General features: G+C 41.3%; 1 protein-coding gene across 2 annotated transcripts in view; it reads left to right on the top strand.

Annotated features, from left to right (window-relative positions):
- AOAH (acyloxyacyl hydrolase) overlaps positions 1-22990 on the top strand; it is a 411773-nt gene that overhangs the window by 286335 nt on the left and 102448 nt on the right. For both annotated transcript variants that reach the window (XM_053714415.1, XM_053714414.1), the window contains exons 15-16: positions 18643-18717; positions 18831-19003. In XM_053714415.1, coding sequence (XP_053570390.1) covers positions 18643-18717; positions 18831-19003 — 248 coding nt within the window. The remainder of the gene's footprint in view (positions 1-18642; positions 18718-18830; positions 19004-22990) is intronic.

Genomic DNA, 22990 nt, shown 5'->3' with positions numbered 1-22990 from the left:
GGAGTTAGCTGGGGAGGGGGAGATTGGCTTACCTCCTCCTCCTGATACTCCGGCGGCCGTTGGGAAGGGAGGTCGATGCTCTCCGCTTCCTGTGGAACATGCTGCGGCTGGGGAGAGAGACCGGTTGTCTCCTCTCCCTGGAAGGCACACTCCGGCTGGGGAGGGAGGTCGATGCTCTCCCCTCCCTGTAGCTGGGTCTGTCGCTGGGGATCTGGGCCGCCTGCCCAGCATCCCTGTAGGGCCGGTAGAGAGACTGCGGTCCCATCTCCACCTGCCTGCTGGGGGTCCTCCCAGGACCAGTCTATGAGGCCTGCTGCCTCTGGTATCTCTGGTTGGGGTTGGGGAAGGAGACCGGTTGTCTCTTCCTTCTGCACAGTATACTGCCGCTGGGGAGGGAGGTCGCTGCTCTCCTCTCCCTGTGGAACATGCTGGGGCTGGGGAGAGAGACCAGGTGTCCCTACCCTCAAACTCCACAGTTGGCGCTCAAAGGCTCGTGCCGCTTTGTTCTCCGTATCCAATTCCCGGATGATGCGACTGACTACCTCCTGCGCAGGGTCTGGACCATATCGGACTAGCCGCCTCTTTACCTCTGGAACGAAATCCGCGCCCTCATAGCGACGGATCAGGTTGAGGTGCTCTTCACAGGGTTCTGACCAGTATCTTGTCAGCTCCATGTTGCTGTAGGTAGGGACGCTGCGCAGTGGCTAGCGTTGCCCTCAATAACTTTCCTACGATACCAGTGCTGCTGTGGTGCTGCTCCTTGCGCTAGGACGCCAATCCCACCGCTGCCGCCAAATGTTACGGTTGCCTCCAGGCTGGCTGGAAGTTGGACCGTAGAAAAGGATGCTCCTAGCGCTCAGCAAAGGAGCAGCAGCACCGTGGACACTATAACTACTGCGTAGCCACCATCAGTAATGCAGACTATATGAACCACCGCTGCTGGGCTGGTATCTCGCCGTCTGCTCTGCGCCCTGGACCTACGACCAGGCTCCAGTAGGCGAACCTCTTCCTTCTGTAGCAATCCCTGTAGCTAAGGGAGTATGAAAAACATAGCAATCCCTGTAGTGATTATAAGCTGTCCCCTACAAACATGAGTCAAAGCTGCAAGTTAGAGGGACAGAAAATAGGTCTGATGTGCTGGAGCACACAGCCTGCTTTTTATTCAGGTTACATGCAAACAGGACACTCTCAGGGGGAGGCATAAAATCCCCCATCACACATTTGATATTAGATAGAGAGACACTCCCTTTGACAGGCCACAACATTTACTTCAGCAGATAACATTACACACAATAAAACAATGCAGTCCACCTTATCAATACTAGTCTGATTAGACAATGGGAAAGTTGATCACTAAACCTAATTAGAGCTAATCCCAGCAGACTTGTATTTAGAATAGGTTTCTTGAAGCTGAACAAAATTTAACTCTTAATGGCACACAATGAAACTGAACCAAGTGGGAGAAAGCCAGGGACAAGTCATTTCACAGGTCTGGGGACATAGTCTTAAAGGGGCATTGTTCATCAAAGTCACAATATGTCCCCAGACGGTTCTTAAAGGGCCACACACACCCAACAAAAGTCAATATGTCCTCAGGGGCACAATCTTCCAGGGGCCATAGTCATGTGGCAGGAGGCTGGCAAATAGGCTTCTCCAAAATGCAGGGAAGCAGGGCAATTTTCCATTTAAAGGGCCAGTTACAAATAGCAGTTTGTAACAGTAGGGCCACAGCTTGCTGTGGCAGTTGGTTGTGACTGTTAAAAAACGTCTATTTCGTTTTTTTGATCCGTTTTTGAACTAAGGGGTTAATCATCCATTTGCAAGAGGGTGCAATGCTCTGTTAGCCTATTATACACACTGTAAAAATTTCGTTTGATTTACTGCATTTTTTCACTGTTTTTCAAATTCTGACAAAATTTGTTTCTCTTAAAGGCACAGTACCGTTTTTTATATTTGCTTGTTAACTTGATTTAAAGTGTTTTCCAAGCTTGCTAGTCTCATTGCTATTCTGTATAAACATGTCTGACATAGAAGAAACTCCTTGTTTATTATGTTTAAAAGCCATGGTGGAACCCCCTCTTAGAATGTGTACCAAATGTACTGATTTCATTTTATGCAATAAAGATCATTTTCTGTCTTTAAAAAATGTATCACCAGAGGAATCTGACGAGGGGGAAGTTATGCCGACTAACTTTCCCCACGTGTCAGACCCTTTAACTCCCGCTTAAGGGACTCACGCTCAAATGGCACCAAGTACATCTAGGGCGCCCATAGCGTTTACTTTACAAGACATGGCGGCAGTCATGGATAATACACTGTCAGCGGTATTAGCCAGACTACCTGAACTTAGAGGTAAGCGAGATAGCTCTGGGGTGAGACAAAATGCAGAGCATACTGACGCTTTAAGAACCATGTCTGATACTGCCTCACAATATGCAGAAGCTGAGGAAAGAGAGCTTCAGTCAGTGGGTGATGTTAATGACTCAGGAAAGATACCTGATTCTAATATTTCTACATTTAAATTTAAGCTTGAACACCTCCGCGTGTTGCTTACGGAGGTTTTAGCTGCTCTGAATGACTGTGATACCATTGCAGTGCCAGAGAAATTGTGTAGACTGGATAAATACTTTGCAGTGCCAGTGTGTACTGATGTTTTTCCAAATACCTAAAAGGTTTACAGAAATTATTAATAAGGAATGGGATAGACCAGGTGTGCCGTTCTCTTCCCCTCCTATTTTTAGAAAAATGTTTCCAATAGACGCCACCACATGGGACTTATGGCAGACAGTCCCTAAGGTGGAGGGAGCAGTTTCTACTCTAGTAAAGCGTACTACTATCCCTGTCGAGGACAGTTGTGGGTTTTTTTTGGTTTTTTTAGATCCAATGGATAAAAAATTAGAGGTTACCTTAAGAAAATATTTATTCAACAAGGTTTTATCCTACAGCCCCTTGCATGCATTGCCCCTGTCACTGCTGCTGCGGCGTACTGGTTTGAGTCTCTGGAAGAGGCTTTACAGGTAGCGACTCCATTGGATGACATACTTGGCAAACTTAGAGCACTTAAGCTAGCCAATTCTTTTATTCTGATGCCATTGTTCATTTGACTAAACTAACGGCTAAGAATTCTGGTTTTGCTATACAGGCGCGCAGAGTGCTATGGCTTAGATCATGGTCAGCTGACGTGACTTCAAAATCTAAGCTACTTAACATTCCCTTCAAGGGGCAGACCCTATTCGGGCCTGGTTGAAGGAGATTATTGCTGATATCACTGGAGGAAAAGGTCATGCCCTTCCTCAGGACAGGTCCAAATCTAGGGCCAAACAGTCTAATTTTCGTGCCTTTCAAAACTTCAAGGCAGGTGCGGCATCAACTTCCTCTAATAATAAACAAGAGGGAACTTTTGCTCAATCCAAGACGGTCTGGAGACCAAACCTGACATGCAAAAAAGGTAAGCAGGTAAAAAAGCCTGCTGCTGCCTCTAAGACAGCATGAAGGAACGGCCCCCTATCTGGGAACGGATCTAGTAGGGGGCAGACTTTCACTCTTTGCCCAGGCGTGGGCAAGAGATGTTCAGGATCCCTGGGCGTTGGAAATTTTATCCCAGGGATATCTTCTGGACTTCAAAGCTTCCCCCCCAAAAGGGAGATTTCACCTTTCACAATTATCTGCACACCAGATAAAGAGAGAGGCATTCTTACACTGTGTACGAGTCCTCCTAGTTATGGGAGTGATCCATCCAGTTCCAAAGGAGGAACAGGGACAGGGTTTTTACTCAAATCTGTTTTGTGGTTCCCAAAAAAGAGGGAACCTTCAGACGAATTTTGGATCTAAAGATCTTAAACAAATTCCTCAAAGTTCCGTCGTTCAAGATGGAAACTATTCGTACCATCCTACCACTGATCCAGGAGGGTCAATATATGACTACAGTGGATCTAAAGGATGCTTATCTTCACATTCCGATACACAAAGATCATCATCGGTTTTTCAGGTTTGCCTTTTAAGACAGGCATTACCAGTTGTAGCTCTTCCCTTGGGATTAGCTACAGCCCCAAGAATCTTTACAAAGGTTCTAGGGTCACTTATGGCGGTCCTAAGGCCGCAGGGCATAGCAGTAGCCCCTTATTTAGATGACATCCTGATACAGGCGTCAAACTTCCAAATTGCCAAGTCTCATACGAACGTAGTACTGGCATTTCTGTGGTCGCATGGGTGGAAAGTGAACGAGGAAAAGAGTTCTCTATCCCCACTCACAAGAGTTTCCTTTCTAGGGACTCAGATTCTGTAGAAATGAAAATTCACCTGACGGAGTCCAGGTTATCAAAGCTTCTAAATTCCTGCCGGGTTCTTCATTCCATTCCGCGCCCTTTGGTGGTTCAATGGTAGCTTAATGGTAGCGGCAATGGACATAGTGCTGTTTGCATGCTTACATCTCAGACCGCTGCAACTATGTATGCTCAGTCAGTGGAGCGGGGATTACACAGATTTGTCCCCTCAACTGAATCTGGACCAAGAGACCAGGGATTCTCTTCTCTGGTGGCTATCTCGGGTCCATCTGTCCAAAGGTATGACCTTTCGCAGGCCAGATTGGACAATTGTTACGACAGATGCCAGCCTTCTAGGTTGGGGTGCAGTCTGGAACTCCCTGAAGGCTCAGGGATCATGGACTCAGGAGGAGTCTCTCCTTCCATTAAATATTCTGGAACTAAGAGCGATATTCAAGGCTCTTCAGGCTTGGCCTCAGTTAGCAACTCTGAGGTACATCAGATTTCAGTCGGACAACATCACGACTGTAGCTTACATCAACCATCAAGGGGGAACGAGAAGTTCCCTAGAGATGTTAGAAGTTTCAAAAATAATTCGCTGGGCAGAGATTCACTCTTGTCACCTATCAGCTATCCATATCCCAGGTGTAGAGCACTGGGAGGCGGATTTTCTAAGTCGTCAGACTTTTCATCTGGGAGAGTGGGAACTCCATCCGGAGGCATTTGCACAACTGATTCATCGTTGGGGCAAACCAGAACTGGATCTCATGGCGTCTTGCCAGAACGCCAAGCTTCCGTGTTACGGATCCAGGTCCAGGGATCCCGAGGCGACACTGATAGATGCCCTAGCAGCGCCCTGGTCTTTCAACCTGGCTTATGTGTTTCCACCGTTTCCTCTGCTCCCTCGACCGATTGCCAAGATCAAGCAGGAGAGAGCATCGGTGATTCTGATAGCACCTGCGTGGCCACGCAGGACCTGGTATGCAGATCTAGTGGACATGTCATCCTTTCCACCATGGTCTCTGCCTCTGAAACAGGACCTTCTACTTCAGGGTCCTTTCAACCATCCAAATCTAATTTCTCTGAGGCTGACTGCCGGGAGATTGAACGCTTGATTTTATCAAAGCGTGGCTTCTCCGAGTCAGTTATTGATACCTTAAGACAGGCACGAAAGCCTGTCACCAGGAAAATTTACCATAAGGTATGGTGTAGATATCTTTATTGGTGTGAATACAAGGGTTACTCATGGAGTAAGGTCAGGATTGCTAGGATATTATCTTTTCTCCAAGAAGGTTTGGAAAAAGGATTGTCAGCTAGTTAAGCGTCTGGCAGATGTTCCAGACGTTCAGGCATTTTGTCAGGCTTTAGTTAGAATCAAGCCTGTGTTTAAACCTGTTGCTCCACCATGGAGCTTAAACTTGGTTCTTAAGGTTCTTCAAGGAGTTCCGTTTGAACCTCTTCATTCCATAGATATCAAGCTTTTATCTTGGAAAGTTCTTTTTTTGGTAGCTATTTCCTCGGCTCGTAGAGTCTCTGAGCTATCTGCCTTACAATGTGATTCTCCTTATCTGATTTTTCATATGGATAAGGTAGTCCTGCGTACCAAACCTGGGTTCTTACTTAAGGTGGTATCTAACAAGAATATCAATCAAGAGATTGTTGTTCCATCCTTGTGTTACACAATTTGGACGTGGTCCGTGCTTTAAAGTTTTACTTACAAGCTACTAAAGATTTTCGTCAAACATCTGCTTTGTTTGTTGTCTACTCTGGACAGAGGAGAGGTCAAAATGCTTTGGCAACCTCTTTTTCTTTTTGACTAAGAAGCTTAATCTGCTTAGCCTATGAGACTGCTGGACAGCAACCTCCTGAAAGGATTACAGCTCATTCCACTAGAGCTGTGGCTTCCACTTGGGCCTTTAAAAATGAGGCTTCTTTTGATCAGATTTGCAAGGCGATGACTTGGTCTTCGCTTCATATTTTTTCAAAATTTTACAAATTTGATACTTTTGCTTCTTTGGAGGCTATATTTGGGAGAAAGGTTTTACGGGCAGTGGTTCCTGCCTTGTCCCTCCCTTCATCCGTGTACTTTAGCTTTGGTATTGGTATCCCACAAGTAATGGATGATCCGTGGACTGGATACACATTTACAAGAGAAAACACAATTTATGCTTACCTGATAAATTTATTTCTCTTGTGGTGTATCCAGTCCACGGCCCGCCCTGTCATTTTAAGGCAGGTAATTTTTAAATTTAAACTACAGTAACCACTGCACCCTATGGTTCCTCCTTTCTTGGCTTGTTTTCGGTCGAATGACTGGCTATGACAGTTAGGGGAGGAGCTATATTACAGCTCTGCTGTGGGTGTCCTCTTGCAACTTCCTGTTGGGAATGAGAATATCCCACAAGTAATGGATGATCCGTGGACTGGATACACCACAAGAGAAATAAATTTATCAGGTAAGCATAAATTGTGTTTCTCTGGGGCATAGTTATCAAGCTCCATACGGAAACAGAAGTTATGAAGCAGCGGTCTAAAGACCGCTGCTCCATAACCTGTCCGCCTGCTCTGAGGCCACGGACAGAAATCACCAGAAATCAACCCGATCGAATACAATCGGGTTGATTGACACCCCCTGCTAGCAGCCGATTACAACCAAGGTATGCAGAATACCATCTCTGAACGTACAACACGTTGAATCTTAAAGCAGATGGGCTACAGCAGCAGAAGACCACACCGGGTGCCACTCCTGTCAGGTAAGAACAGGAAACTAAGGCCACAATTTGCACAGGCTCACAAAAATTGGACAATAAAAGATTGGAAAAATGTTGCCTAGTCTGATGATTCTCGATTTCAGCTGCAACATTCAGATGGTAGGGCCAGAATTTGGCATAAACAACATGAAAGCAGGGATTCACCCTGCCTTGTATCAATTGTTCAGGCTGGTGGTGGTGGTGTAATGGTGTGGGGGATATTTTCTTGGCACACTTTGGACCCCTTAATACCAATTGAGCATTGTTTAAATGCCACAACCTACCTGAGTATTGTTGCTGACCATGTCCATCCCTTTATGACTACAGTGTACCCATATTCTGATGGCTACTTCCAGCAGGATAATGCACCATGTCACAAAGCTCAAATCATCTCAAACTGGTTTCTTGAACATGGCAATAAGTTCACTGTACTCCAATAGCCTATGCAGTCACCAGATCTCAATCCAATAGAGCACCTTTGGGATGTAGTAGAACGGGAGATTTGCATCATGGATGTGTAGCTGACAAATCTGCAGCAACTGCGTGATGCTATCATGTCAATATGGACCAAAATCTCGGAGGAATGCTTTTAACACTTTGTTGAATCTATGCCATGAAGAATTAAGGCAGTTGAGAGAGAGAGATAAATATGTATTTATGCATAAATAGAACATATTCTTCTATGTGAAGGACATTGGAATGCGAAATATTCATATTTTGATGTCGGATTAGCGCACTTGAGAATATGTGTTTGGGTTAGAGTGTGAGTAGGGTGTTAGGTTTTTTCCCACTTTTTTTGCTTCCATCTATGGGGAATATGTTAACTCTAGCGCAATATGGATATATTTCACGTCACTAGGAGGAGGTGAAGAACCCATATCAGAGCTTAAAATCCCTCCCACCTCCCTTCTCTCTCCTAGTTTTGTTCTTGGCCTTGTAAGAGTTGGTTAAGAATAGAGGGCTTCTTTGGAGCAGTTTCGCAAAGCTGCAACATGGTTTTCTCTGCATACTTTTTTTGTCACTTTGATGTTTTTGCTTCTTCACAAGCAGCTTTAGGCAGGAAAGTTTGTCGGCTGAATAGAAACTGACAGAAAAAAAATCCCACCTTTTCCATAACATAGACCATCTGCTTGGGTATTAATCCCATATGTTATGGAGGACTGTGGACCATCATCATTTTACAAAAGAAAACAAAATGTATGCTTATGTGATAAATTATTTTCTTTGAAATAATGATGGTCCTCAAGCACCTCCCAATTACATTTTTGGGCGACAGTTCTAATGACATCTCAACAGATCCTGCTTTGTCTTTCCTACCTATATGTTTCCTATTCTCTACTCAGCTATACATTAATCAGAGAGAGATGGTAGTTGGGAGGGATTTTAAGCTTTTGTATGGGTTCTTGACCTCCTCCTAGTGGCAGGAAATATATCCCATATGTTATGGAGGACAGTGAACCATCATCATTCCGAAAGTAAATAATTTGTCAGGTTAACGAGGTATTTCCTTTCTAAAAGGCAACTTTAGAAACAATGTTTTTGGCTTAAAAGTAAAAAGAAAAAAAAGATACATACAAATAAAGCTTTGACATATAAAATTCATATAATAACATATTTTCATGTTTTTGTTTTGTTTTTAAAGGGATAGGAAAGTCAAAATTAAACTTGCATGATTTAGATAGAGCATGCCAATTTATGATACTTTTAAATTCACTTCTATTTTCAAATGTGCTTTGTTCTCTTGGCATCCCTTGTTGTAAAAGAATATTCATGTAGCCTACACTAGCGGGAGCTAGCTGCTGATTGGTGCCTTCACACATTTGTCTCTTGTGATTCACTGACTAGAAGCGTTCAGCTAGCTGCCAGTAGTGCAATGCTGTTCCTTCAGCAAAGGATAACAAGAGAATTAAGCAAATTTGATAATAGAAGTAAATTGGAAAGTTGTTTAAAATTGTATGTTCCATCCACATTATGAAAGAAAATGTTCGGGTTTCCTGTCCCAATTCACCGCTACTTTTAATGCAAATTTAGATTGCCAATTTGTCAAATATGCTTTTCAATTTGCTAATATAATTTTTAATTGTGAGTTAAGCACTTTAATAATGATAAATGCAGTCATTTATTCATGTTAAAAGATTCATAATTAGCAGTACATTGAAGAAATGCCTGGATTTCATAAAAAAACAAGCTATTAACAAAACAGGCATGCCCAGGCATGGGATACAATTGGCACATACAACATACTTTATAGTTTTATTGTGAAAAGAAACAAAATAAATATGCTTTATTTTATAGTTGTATTGTTGTGATGGTGCGGTGGCACATTAGAGAAAAGCACTTTAGTGTTTAGTAAGCTTCTGCCAGATTGACGCTTGCCTGCAGTTTATCGACAATAAAAAAAACAGCATAAAAATGAGAATGTTGTTTATGGCATTAAAATCTTAGAATATTTCTCTTCCAAAAACAAAATTGCTATAATGCATCATTGTATTTTTACGTGTTGGTTCGTTAACAGCAGCTTTTTTTTTCTTCCAGTTTTATTTTATGCAAATTGTGTTCTTTATGTTTATGAGTTGCAATATTCCTAAAGGCAAACATCTTTCACAGCTGCCTTCCTTGTTACTACCATACAATAGTGTTTTATGTTACATTTGCCTGTGGTGTAGCATATGCATTTGGATTACAAAAGTAAAATGTATTTGAATATTTAGGCAAACTTTTCCTTCAAATTAATAATGTGAAATATAATCATATGAAAAAACTTTACGCAATATAAAAGATATTACAATTTGTAGCAATATTTGAGAACTCAATTTTTATCTGCTATTTCCTGTGGACCTTATTGTTCTGACCACTGATTTTGTAAAAGAATAAAGCAGAGAAGTTTTTATTTGTTTGTATTTAAGCTTAGACCGACATGGACTGGGACAGTGGTGCTTCTAGATTTTAAAACCTGCAGGTCATTACAAAAATTGCTATAAAACACTATGGGCTAGATCTCTATTTATCGCTCCCGCTCGCACACTATTCCAACTCAACTTTGGCTCTTTGTGCGTGTTGGGTAATGCGCTTATTACAAGTTGAAAGTAATTTTTATCACTTGTGTGCTAACCCGAGCTGAAGTTAAACTATCACAACTGCATTAATGTACTCCCCCACATACTTAAATGGAGCGAGAGAAGAAAAAAAAACTCCCATACTCACACGCTAACCCAAATAGCCATAAGCCGCCTACTCTAATAACCATTAAAGTACCCCACTACATTAATAACCGTTAAACCACCACATAGCCCACCACAAAGTACCCCACTTCACTAATAACCCCTAAACCCTCACACTCCCACATCGGAAACACTCCTCCACACTATTAACCATTAAACCTCCACATAATCCACCTCAAAGTACCCAACTACAATATTCACCTCTATACCGCCACAACCCCCATCTCAAAATACCCCTCTACACTATTAACCCCTAAACCACCACAACCCCCTTTGCAAAACAGACTAACATCTAAGCCCCTAACCAGTTAACCCTTCTAAGTTACCAAAAAAGAAACCTCCTAACATTACTGGGGGGGGGGGGGAACTAACATTACATGAAAAAAGCTACCATTACAGAAAAAAAACAAAAAACCCAGGTACGACATCAAGGTCTCTCCCAAAACCTGGGTCCCTAATGCAGCCATACAGTGCAAGCTCATAATCAAACAAACTGGGAACACGTCAAGGGGTTTAATCTTAGCTGAGTGCTTGCAAGTGAGTGCTAGACCTTCTCTGTGTGTTATTTATATATATTAAGATATAGATAGATAGATAGATAGATAGATAGATAGATAGATAGATAGATGTGTGTGTGTTATAATCCTTGTAAACTGGTTACACATATAGTTGAAGTAATCTCCAGAGCAAAAAATGCACTACTGGGACCTAGCTGAACACATCTGGTGAGCCAATGACACACATGTGTGTATCCACCAATCAGTAGCTAGCTCCCAGTAGTGCTGTTCTTGATCCTACCTTTGGCCTATGTATGTTTTTCAACAAAGGATACCAAGAGAATGAAGTAAATGTGATAATATATGTGAATTGAAAAGTCTCTTAAAATCGCATGTTCTGTGTAAATTATGAAAGTTTACATTTAACTTTCATGTCACCTTAAGTTCCTTCTCCACTTTGGTTCCTGGTTTCTTGTTGTCTTTTATTTTCAGCGTCTTTTACTTACCCTAATTCACTGGTTTTCAAACCTGTCCTCAAGCCTCCCTAATAGGCCAGATTTTCAGGATCACCTTGGGTGAGAGCAGGTAAAATAACCATGTTTACTAAGCATTATTTCACCTGTGCTCCAGTTCAGTTATCCTCAAAATGTGACCTGTTAGTGAGGCCAGAGGACAGGTTTGAAAACCAGTGCCCTTAATTCTTAAAGTGAATGTAAAGTTTCATCAAGTAATGCCCGGTTTTTAAAGAAACATTAAAAACAGGGGCACTTTCATTGATGAAACTTTACATTACCTCTTTGTCTTGAAAGCCTCTCCAGCGCTTCACCAGCCTGTCGCAAGCCTCTTCCTACGTCAGCAATGACGATTCCGGCATCCTCCAATCACGGCTTCCCCCCCGGGGGAAGCATTGCCTAAAGCACACCGTGATTGGAGGAAGGCCGGAATCCAGCTCTGCTGTTCTTCAGTCAATTTCAGTATGGTGCCTCCTATTGTACCTGTCCATAACCCGCTATCTTAACATATCTATTGCTGTACTTTTGTCTTTGGGGTTACAACTTGCCTTTTAGCTAGAAACACCTCTGCCAATTGGCTTTTTCTGAAATGTGTCAAAACTACGATTAACCCAAAGATGTTGACAACAATAAAAAACAGAGGTACTGTTAATAATGTATTTATGATCTTCTTTTTGCAGATCATTCAAAGTCTTTTTTATCCACTGTTTTCTGATTATACCAGATCTATCCTAGAAAAGAGGTTGCTCCAAGCCATTTTTTTCTTTCAAAATAAAACCAAGTACTATAAAGGTGCCTGTACTTTATATAGGGGGAAGCTAACATTTTAGTGTGCTTCAGTACTAGGATTCCAATTTCCTCACTTCATTAATACCGGAAATATACATTTCTCAAAGCAAGTCACATCCACTATCAATATGTTGATTACCATTGTATGAAAAAGTATTCAGAAACTGCTTCTGTATCACAATCAAAAAATCCCCATAAACTCAGAACTGTTACATTCTGATTATGTAATTGAAAAATAAAATGTTTATGATTAATGTCAAACAAAAACGTGACTTTGTGGGTTTAGCGATTTCATCACTAGTGATTTATGTTGATGGACTCCTTTTATAGCGTGTAGTGATGGAAATAGCTGATGTGTGCAATTAGCCTGCCGTGCTCCAAAACCATAGATATTTGTTTAACATTTAAAAGGATTTGAACAGGGGCATTGTTGGTAAAGTGGGCATGTGTGTTTATTGGCTAATTTTTATTACTGTAAAAGTGCTTATTATAATTAACTGATTGAGCAGGTATTGTTTGTATCTGTTTGGTGCTATTGCTTCCTAACATTGTCCAATATGGCAGGGGTAACGTCAGTGTGTTTTGTGCATGTACATTTAAAACTTTTTGTGATCCTCAATAATAAGTTATAATGGCCGATTTATCACGGCCTGAATGGGGCAGTATACCCCTGTTTCCATGCAAGAAACAGGAGTTAAGAAGCAGCGGTCTCAAGACCGCTGCTCCTTAACTCGTACGCCTCCTCTGAGGCGGCGGACATCAATCCGCCCGATTGAATTTGATCGGGTTGATTGACACCCCCTGCTAGCATCCGATTGGCTGCGAATCTGCAGGGGTGGCATTGCACAAGCAGTTCACCAGAATTGCTTGTGCAATGATAAATGCTAACAGCGTATGCTGTCCGCATTTATCGATGTCTGGTGGACATGATACGCTACAGCGGATCATGTCTGCCAGACACTTGATAAATCTGCCCCAAAGTGTTGTCTGGGTGTTTATCAAATGCTTATAGCAGTGGAATTTGGTTAAGTTAAAATGGCCTCGTAAATGTATCATTAAGTATCAAGAATTTAGATCATAATCAGAAAAAAGGACTGAAACATGTTAAAGGGACAGTCTACTTGAAAATGTTTATTGTTTAAAAAGATAATCCCTTTATTACCCATTCCCTAGTTTTGCATAACCAACACTGTTATATTAATACACTTTTTATCTCTGTGATTACCTTGTATCTAAGCCTCTGCCAACTGCCCCCTTATCTCAGTTCTTTTGGCAGACATGCATTTTAGTCAATCAGTGCTGACTCATAAATAAGCGAACCCAATGTTACCTAGGGTACACATAAACTAGCAATGTCTAACTGTGAAAAACTGTCAAAATGCACTGAGATAAGAGGCGGCCTTTAACGGCTTAGAAATCAGTTTATGAGTATACCTAGGTTTAGCTTTCAACAAAGAATACCAAGAGAACAAATTGGAAAGTTGTTTAAAATTGCATGTCCTATCTGAATCATGAAACTTTAATTTTGACTTGACTGTTCCTTTAAGTATGGGACTATTTTTGACTATACTGATAATAAAAAAAAGTGCCAGCAAACAACGGAAATGGCTGCTTGTGGTCACATGGATATCATAACGGGCTCCTCTTCAGACGTTAACATGCAGATAATTATCAAGTTATTGTAATTAACCCCTAAATTTGTAAAGTCTAGTTATTAATAGCTTAATGTATTTTGCCTTGGGCTGCTGCCTTTCATGCAAAAAAAAAAAAATCTGTGCTAATTAGCATAAACACTTATACAAGTATAACTCAGGAACTCATGATGATAGAACGGATTACTGTGATTTATTCCCAGTTAAACTCCCACATACTTAGAAGGAGTTTAAAGATAACATGGCATTTATTTCTGAATGCATTCTTTATTATCTACATTGCTCTGAACCTTAGGAATATTAGCCAATGCCAGTAAAATACTGGCTGGGTGTTTCATAAGAACACATGGAAATGATATCTGTTAAAGAAACACGTCATTATATGTAACAAGTGAATATTATTTTATATATTTCAAACCAGGGGTCAAGTCCAGCGGAAACGGACTCCCTGCACTATTTTTGCAGGTGGAACTAAGATCCCCTTGGACAGAAAATAGAAATGTTTCAGTAAACATTGCTGCTGCTGCTGGTGGTGGGAGGAGCTGGAACACAGTCTGGTTAGAGTGATAGTGAGATCCTCTAGTAATGGGCAGTAACACTTCCTACAATACACTAAATGCAAGCCTGTTAGCGGTCCTGCTGTGTGATCACCCCGCACTGTTTGGAACACACGGTGCTTACATTTCTGTGTGTCTTGCTCTGGGGTTATTTAGCTCCCCTCAGCAAAAATAGGACTATTGCCCCTTAAGTGGGTGAGACTCTCTGACAGAGGAGGAGTCTGGAGTTGCTGTCAGGTCTCAGCCCGCCCTGGAAATAAAGGAGGGGGCAGGAAGGAAGGAGAGTGTGAGGAACTGTAGCTAGGCTGGCTATGCACCATGTGAGTTAAAAACAAAGTATGGGCACTCTGGATCTTGACATTAAACAACAGGCATTCATGGGTGTCTAGTTTAGTTATTTTAAAGTTGTTTTAAAAAAGGTCCAGTGTTTTACCAAAGAAAAAATGTGTTTATCAAGCAGGGAAGAGTAATGTCCTTCCAGATTCCTGCTTTCTCTCTGATTGCAATTCCTTTTAGTTCTTCCAGAGATAGCTCACAAAGAAAATAGTCCTTGATATTAAAGGTGTTTGGGAAACATCTTGTAGTAGGAAAAGCCCAATTACTTTATTTTATACACCAATAGTATATGCAGTCTGTTTATCTAGTTTGGTGTCTGTATGTCTATCAATTTCTGATCAGCAGGCCAGATTCTCTGCAGAATGCTGACCTGTGCAAGACAATGTATTTGCTGCAGATTCAACCTTACCAGTTTCATCCCAAGGTGGCCTGTCTTGTTTTTAATGTTACTGTGCCCTCGTGCCTCCTGCTTCCTCTGCCAGTTTTGCTTGCTTCACATTTACTTGGTATACATGTTAATGGTAAAAGTAAATGACACTCAAACGCCTTGTGTCCATAATTAAACGTTAAATCACATTATCATTGTGTTTTACTGCAGAGTGAGTGCACACACACACCTTATCAAGATCATGATATCAGATGTTTACATTACAGAGTCTTACACATCTTGAGAGCCAGGGAGTAACATATCCTAAAATGTTACTAAGGCTCTTAGCTTTTAGGATTATTCAACATCATCTATATACAAATGCCCCTTCATGTGTTATAAAAAGTGTGTATCTGGCTTCTCATTATTCGGTATCAGTTGAATCCTAAATTACAAATAACATTTTTTATTATTATTATCATCGGTTATTTGTAGAGCACCAACAGATTCCGCAGTGCTATAAACAAAGGCAGAGTACAACAAAACAATTATAGGGATCAAATGGGTAGAGGGCCCTGCCAAGAGTCGCACTGTTGTAGTCAGCTCTTAAGAAGGTGATATTCAAACAGCTGGACTCTTAGGATTACATGCTAAGGGGGTTCAGGGGATAGCAATGGAGGAGAGGAACTGGTATAAAGAAAGGTTAGTGTAGGTTCTATGCATCCCTGAACAGTAGAGTCTTTAGGGAGCACTTGAAGCTTTCAAAACTAGGGGAGAATCTTGTGCAGTGAGGCAGAGAGTTCCAAAATATTGGAGCTAGTCTGGAGAAGTCCTGTAAATGGGAGTGTGATGAGGTAACAAGAGAGGAGGAGAGTAGGTGGTTATGAGCAGAGAGAAGGTGACGGGAGATAGAGTATCTGGAAGCAAGGTCTGAGCTATAGGAGGGAGCAGTACAGCTGAGGGCTTTGTATGTCAGAGTGATAATTTTGTGTTTAATCCTAAAGGCCAGTGAAGGGATTGGCAGAGAGGTGCAGCAGATGAAGAGCGACGTGTAAAGAAGATGAGCCTGGCAGAGGCATTCATTATGGAGTGTAAAAGAGCTAGGCGGCAGCTAGGGAGACCAGAGAGGGCAGAGTTGCAGTAATCGAGGCAGGAAAGGATGAGAGAGTGGATTAAAATCTTAGTGTCTTGTGTAAGGAAATGTCTAATTTTAGCGATGTTTTTAAGAAGGAAGCGGAAGGCTTTAGCCAAGGACTGAATGTGAGGAGTGAAAGAAAGATCTGAGTCAAATGTGACCCCAAGACATCGGGCATGTGGGGAAGGGGTAATGATGGAGTTGTCAACAGTTATAGAGAGATTGGACGTGGAGATTTTGGAAGAAGGGGGGAAAATAAGGAGCTCAGTTTTGGAGAGATTTAGCTTGAGGTAGTGAGAGGACATCCAGGAAGAGATGTGAGAAAGACAGTTAGTGACACGGGTTAGCAAGGAAGCAGATAGGTCTGGTGCAGAGAAGTAGATTTGAGTGTCGTTGGTATACAAATGATATTGGATACTGTGGGACTTTATTAGGGAACCTAATGGTGACATGTAGATTGAGAAGAGTAAGAAACCGAGGACAGAGCCTTGCGGTACCCCGACAGAATGTGGTGACGGGGCAGAGGAGGCTCCAGAGAAGGCTACACTAAATGTACGGTTTGACAGGTAGGAAGAGAACCACAAGAGGGCTGTGTCACAGATGCTGAATGATTAGAGGGTTTGGAGAAAAAGAGGGTGGTCAACATTATCAAAGGCTGTGGACAGATCAAGGAGGATAAGCAGAGAGAAGTGGCCTTTTGATTTTGCTTTAAGTAGGTCAATGGTAACCTTAACAATTGCTGTCTCTGTGGAGTGATGGGGACGAGGTAGTGAGGTGAGAGGGGAGAAAGAGCTAAGTTTATGGCTATGTGGGTTGTGGTTGGTTGCAAGCGTTTGAGGGGGTGAGAGAATGGAATTATGTTGAGAGCTGATTTTGTTTCTGATGGAGTCAATTTTGTTATTGAAGTGGCTGGCAAAGTCTTGAGCTGACAGAGAAGTTGTATTAGGAGGTGGGGGTGGGCGGAGAAGAGTATTGAAAGTGGAGAACAGACGTTTTGGGTTTGAAGAAAGATTAGAGATAAAAGTAGAGAAGTAATGTTGCTTATAGAGATTAAGGGCAGAATAGTAGGAGTTCAAGATTAATTTGTAATGAAGAAATTCAGCTGAACTCCGAGATTTTCTCCAGTGCCGCTCAGCAGTACAGGAACATCTGCGTAGGTACCGTGTCAGAGGAGTATGCCAGGGCTGCGGATGAGTGTGTGATTTCCGAGCTATGGTATGATACAAAAGTAAGGTGAGTTTAAGAGAGATGGGCTAATGAACAGTGCAGGTGGAGAGGGAGAAGGAGTAATTGAATAATGTAATTTGTTATAGAGACAGGAGGTAGCAAAAAGGGATATGAATGATATGAATGTATTGAGCATTTTTACAAAAGTGGGAACCAATTAAACACATAAGACACAGTATTACAGCAGCAATTACATAAGGAAACAATGAGATACATCGAACATAATATTACAAAAGTACTTGCCTTGTGTCTTGCCCCTTGCCCAATCCTTGTTCAATTCTTGTATAATTCTTTCTTAATGTCTCACTTATAAAATGTTCACTTTAGAAATGTGAACATATGTTGTTGTAGCAATGCACACTGCCCAGTGCAATGCACACTGCCCAGTGCAATGCATACTGCCCAATGCAATGCACAGTCCAAGCTAATGTTAAATATATAGGCAGGGAAGTCAGCTGTGTCCACTAAATTACTTGATTGATAAATCAAAGACAAATGAAGGGCCAGTTGGAAAGTTAGATTCTGGTCTGGTCAGGGTGAGATAAGTTAAGTAAACAGACAGTAAAATTTGGAGGAGGTTGAAACTATGGCATAAGACAGCTATATATTTAAGAATAATATCAAGTATTGATAAGGATTCAACATCACATGGCAATTAACAAAATATTAGAAGTAAGACATTGGATAACAGTACAACAAATGCAGGACTAAATTAACAACCTAAAATCATTTGCTCAATATACATATACACATAACAAAAGAGAGTTACAGGAGAATAAAAACACCAGAGTGCAGTGAATAGTTTGAGGAAGCAGGGAGGAGCCCTGTGAAACGTGTCAGGCCACGCCCACGTTTGTGACAATGTGTGTCCGCAACTATCGTGTCAGACTAGCGTGTCTGCGAGCCTGCCCTTTAGCAGACACAATGATTTACGATAGTAAGGGACGTTTAAGAAGATAATGCTGGTATCTCGATTCGGCACTTTCTGAGGTCGCGTATACTTTTAAAAGGAAACAGAGGAAACAGCTGAGTAGCTGCAAAGACCGGAGGGAAAGATACTAACTGCCGTGAGGGATTCCAGTATACTGCTGTCATTATACCTCATATGTTTAAGGTTGGAGTTTGTGAGTGCAATCTTGTTATCTAATAAAGGAATATGTTTTTACTTAAATACTACACGTAGATTGTGTCTTTTCTGCACTCTAGGTTCTGTCTAGATTTGGAGTTGTGTATTCCATATGCAGTACTTTGCAAAGTAAGCCATAGCATAAATACAGTTAGATGCATTAGTTATAACATTGCTTTTTTTAATTAGCATTTTGAATTCTTTCTTTCAGTTTGGCAAGAAATCAACAACTAGACAAACCTGCTGTTGTATTTTATGCCATGATTGGGAATGATGTATGCAATGCGTAAGTTACAAATCTTAAGTAAAGCTGTAATAATGTAATACTTGTATATCTGAGTATAAAATGGTACACACACACAATTCTAAACACTAATTCAGCAATTTATCTTTCTCTAGCCATGCAGATACACTAAGTCAAATGACTACACCTCAGAAAATGTTATCAAATGTTATGGGGACCCTGGAATATTTGGATTCTCATCTCCCAAATGGAAGTCACGTGATCTTCATAGGTCTAGCTGATGGTCGATTCTTGTGGGATACTTTACACAACAGATACCATCCAATTGGTAAGTTATCTTTTGGAAAAACATTTTGATTAACAATCTATTAACACCACAAATGTATGTCATGGGAAAATATCTTGTGTGTGTGTGTATATATATATATATATATATATATATATATACAGGTGGCCCTTGTTTTACAATGGTTCAATTTACACCGTTTCAGAATAACAACCTTTTTTTCCAGTCATGTGACTGCTATTAAAAAGCATTGAGAAGCAGTACATTTATTAAAATAGCCAATAGGTAGAGCTGTCCGCTTGTGTTGCAGCAAAGCCAAGCAAGCTGAAATTAATCAGTTTAACCAGACCTGAGCTATCGAGCAGATTTCAAAGGAACAAGATCTTCCTGTCTATAAATCAGTCCAGTTTGGAATGCGTAGAAAGAACTGTTTGCAGAAAAATGCAAGTGAAATCTGTGTTGTGTGATTATTTTATTAGGCCTATAATGCTGTTTAGCAAATGTTTTTCTTCATTTAACTTAGTTTAATTATATATTCTGTGTTGTGTGATTATTTTATTACTTTTATAAGCTGTTTAGCATTTAAAGTCTTCATTTCAAAGCTTTAAAAATAATGTATTAGGTGTTACTTATGACAATTTTGAGAGGGGCCTGGCACCTATCTCCTTCACTTCCCATTGACTTACATTATAAACTGGGTTTCAATTTACAACGGTTTCGATTTACAACCATTCCTTCTGGAACCTAACCCCGGCGTAAACTGAGGGCTACCTGTATATATAAATATATATATATATATATATATATATATATATATACAAAACATGGAAGGGAACTGCACTCCAAGACCGGATCAGGTACACATCCCGTGACTCAGCAATATCCAGCCCTGGGTGCTAAATAGCACTCCAAAAAAGCTGTGATGTCACCAGAGCCACAGGCAGTTAACCCCAGTCCGGAATGGGTGCAAGAAACAAGGGAGATTACAAATAAAAAGTAATACAACACATAGAAACACCCAGCACTCACCAGCTAGCTCACAGCTAAGATAAAATCACAACTGGAAAGGTTAGTCACCGCATCTGGCCAAATGGGGAAGCTCAGGCACCACGTCAAGGTCCTTTCCATTGCCTGAGTCCCAAACACCCACACCATCATGCGAGCTCACAAAGCCAAACAAACTGAGAACAAAGAAGGGGTGCACAGGTGGCTGTAATCACCCATAGAAAATACAAAACATGGAAGGGAACTGCACTCCAAGACCGGATCAGGTACACATATATTTAGCACCCAGGGCTGGATGTTGCTGAGTCACAGGATGTGTACCTGATCCGGTCTTGGAGTGCAGTTATGTGTGTATGTATATATGTGACTGTTTGTGTATTTATGCATGTATGTGTGTGTATGTATGTGACTGTTTGTGTATTTATGCATGTATGTGTGTGTATGTATGTGACTGTTTGTGTATTTATGCATGTATGTGTGTGTGTATGTGTGTATGTATGTATGTGACTGTTTGTGTATTTATGCATGTATGTGTGTGTGTATGTGTGTATGTATGTATGTGACTGTTTGTGTATTTATGCATGTATGTGTGTGTATATTTGTGTGTATGTATGTATGTGACTGTGTGTGTATTTATTTATGCATGTATGTGTATGTGTGTGTGTTTGTGGAACCAGCAAATTACAGACCTTGTTACTACAGCATGGGGGACAGGGGGTAAACAGTGTCACTATACAGTACCACTATATATAGTTAGGGTTGCCACCTCAGCCATGTTTTCCTGGACACTTATGAGTTACACATGCTGCAGGGTGTGCAGGGAGGAACATGTATTGTGTTCCTGGACAGCACTATTCATATTCTTCCCTGCACACCCTGCAGCATGTGTAACTTATAAGTGTTCTGTATTTTAAGGGATGGGTGGCAACCTTAATATCCAGTACAGGGGGGGGGGGGGCTGGACCATGTCACTGGCTACTGTGGTCACTTTATAAAGTACTGGGGCGGGTAGGGTCAGGCCAGCCGTCTCACCGGCAGATTACAGACTGTGTCACTAATTCACTATATACAGTACTGGTGGGTTAAACAGTGTCACTATATACAGTAATAGGGGGTCAGACCATCTCACAGACTGTGGGCACAGGGTACCTCCTTTTGCAGACATGTAATCTGATTCACATTTTTTTTTCTGTGTTAAACTAAAAAAAAAAAAAAAAAAAAAAAAAGATGTGTATCAAATTCACATTTTGGGGGGGGGGGCCCTTCTTAGATTCTTGCACCTGGGCCCTGTGGTTTCTAGTTACGCCTCTGTACCCAACACCACCTTAGACCTAAAATGAGCAACCCAAAGCACATTACGCATATTTTACATTCCAATGTTCTTCACATAGAAAAAATGTCCTTTTTATTTTTAAATATATACTTCTATCAATATCTTATAATGTTAATGTAATATATATATATAACCTGATGTGCGTTAAATTTCATTGCGCTCGAGCAAACACGTTTACTTTCAACTTATATTAATGCTCCCACAATATTTCAATATTGTGTGTGCACTAACATTAGCATGCCACTTGTATTCTAGCTCAAAATGTTTTTCAGTTTTTTCAAAATGCCCTTCTTAGTCTTGTAAGCATCCATGATATCATTATTCTGTACATCTACTGTATTAATATATTCTTTAGAAATACCTAGCTGTTAAGCCATTTTTTAAAGCTTTGTGTATGGATTGGTGTTGGGTTATATGTGTTTGTCTCTGTGACAGACTATAGATGGGCTTTGAGTTTGCAAATACATTTTGCAACATGTAACTCCTGTAGACATTATTATTTTCATTGTGGGTAAGGACCTGCAACACCTCAACCACAAATACAGACCCAATAAGAATACAAGTGGGTAGCGTTTAAGACACACCTATCATTTATTGGGTTCAGGAGTTTCAGCAACACCCATTGCTAACTATCTATCTAGCACATAGCCATGAAATCTCTATAGACAAACATTGGCAGTACAATGGGTCGTACTGAGGAGCTCAGTGGCTTGAAACGTGGCACAAGTCAGTTAGTGAAATTCTTGCCCTACTAGATCTGCATTGGTCAACTGTAAGTGCTATTATTGTGAAGTGGAAGCATCTAGGAGCAACAACAGTGCAGCCATGAAGTGGTAGCCATGCAAACTCAAAGACAGGGACCAGCAAGTGCTGAAGCACCTAGAGTATACAAATTGCCTATTATCTGTTGAATCAATCACTACAGAGTTCTGTGCTACCTCTGGAATTAACATCTGCACAAGATCTGAGCATTGGGAGCTTTATGAAATGGGTTTCCATGGCCGAGCAGCTGTACACAAGCCTCACACCAACATGTGCACTGCCAAGCATTGTCTGGAGTAGTGTAAGGCACACCGCCAAAGGAGCAGTGGAGATGTGTTCTCTAGAGTGATAAATCACAATTTACTATCTGGCAGTTTGATGCAAGAATCTTGTTTTGCATAGTGGGATGCAGAGTGCCTACGGTAAAGTTTGGTGGAGGAGGGTTAATGGTCTCGGGCTGTTTTTGAGAGTTAGCACCAGGCCCTTATGTTTCAGTGAAAGGTCAGCTTAATGCTGCAGGACAAAAAGACATTTCATACAACTGGGTGCTTACAACTTTGTTGCCACAGTTTGGGGAAGGCCCTTTCCTGTTCCAGCATGACTATGCCACTGTGCACAAAGCAAGATCCATGAAGACATGGTTCGACGAGTTTGGTGTGGAAGAACTAGAGTGACCTGCACAGAGCAATGACCTCAACCCCATTGAACACCTTTGGAATGAATTAGAGTACCGATTACAACACAGGCTTTCTCCTCCAACATCTGTGCCTGACCTCAAAAATGATCTTATGGCTCAATGGGCACAAATTCCCACAGACACACTCCGAAATCTTGTGGTTAACTTTCCCAGAAGCGTTGCATCTGATAAAGCCGCAAGGAATGGGCAACTCCATATCAAGCCCATGGCAGCGTTCTCCACAGAAAAACAT

The sequence above is a fragment of the Bombina bombina genome, chromosome 5, assembly GCF_027579735.1.
Source record: "Bombina bombina isolate aBomBom1 chromosome 5, aBomBom1.pri, whole genome shotgun sequence".
In the NCBI taxonomy this organism is placed as follows: Eukaryota; Metazoa; Chordata; class Amphibia; order Anura; family Bombinatoridae; genus Bombina; species Bombina bombina.
Note: the sequence above shows the minus strand (reverse complement) of the source record. Positions and strands in the feature narration are given on the sequence as shown.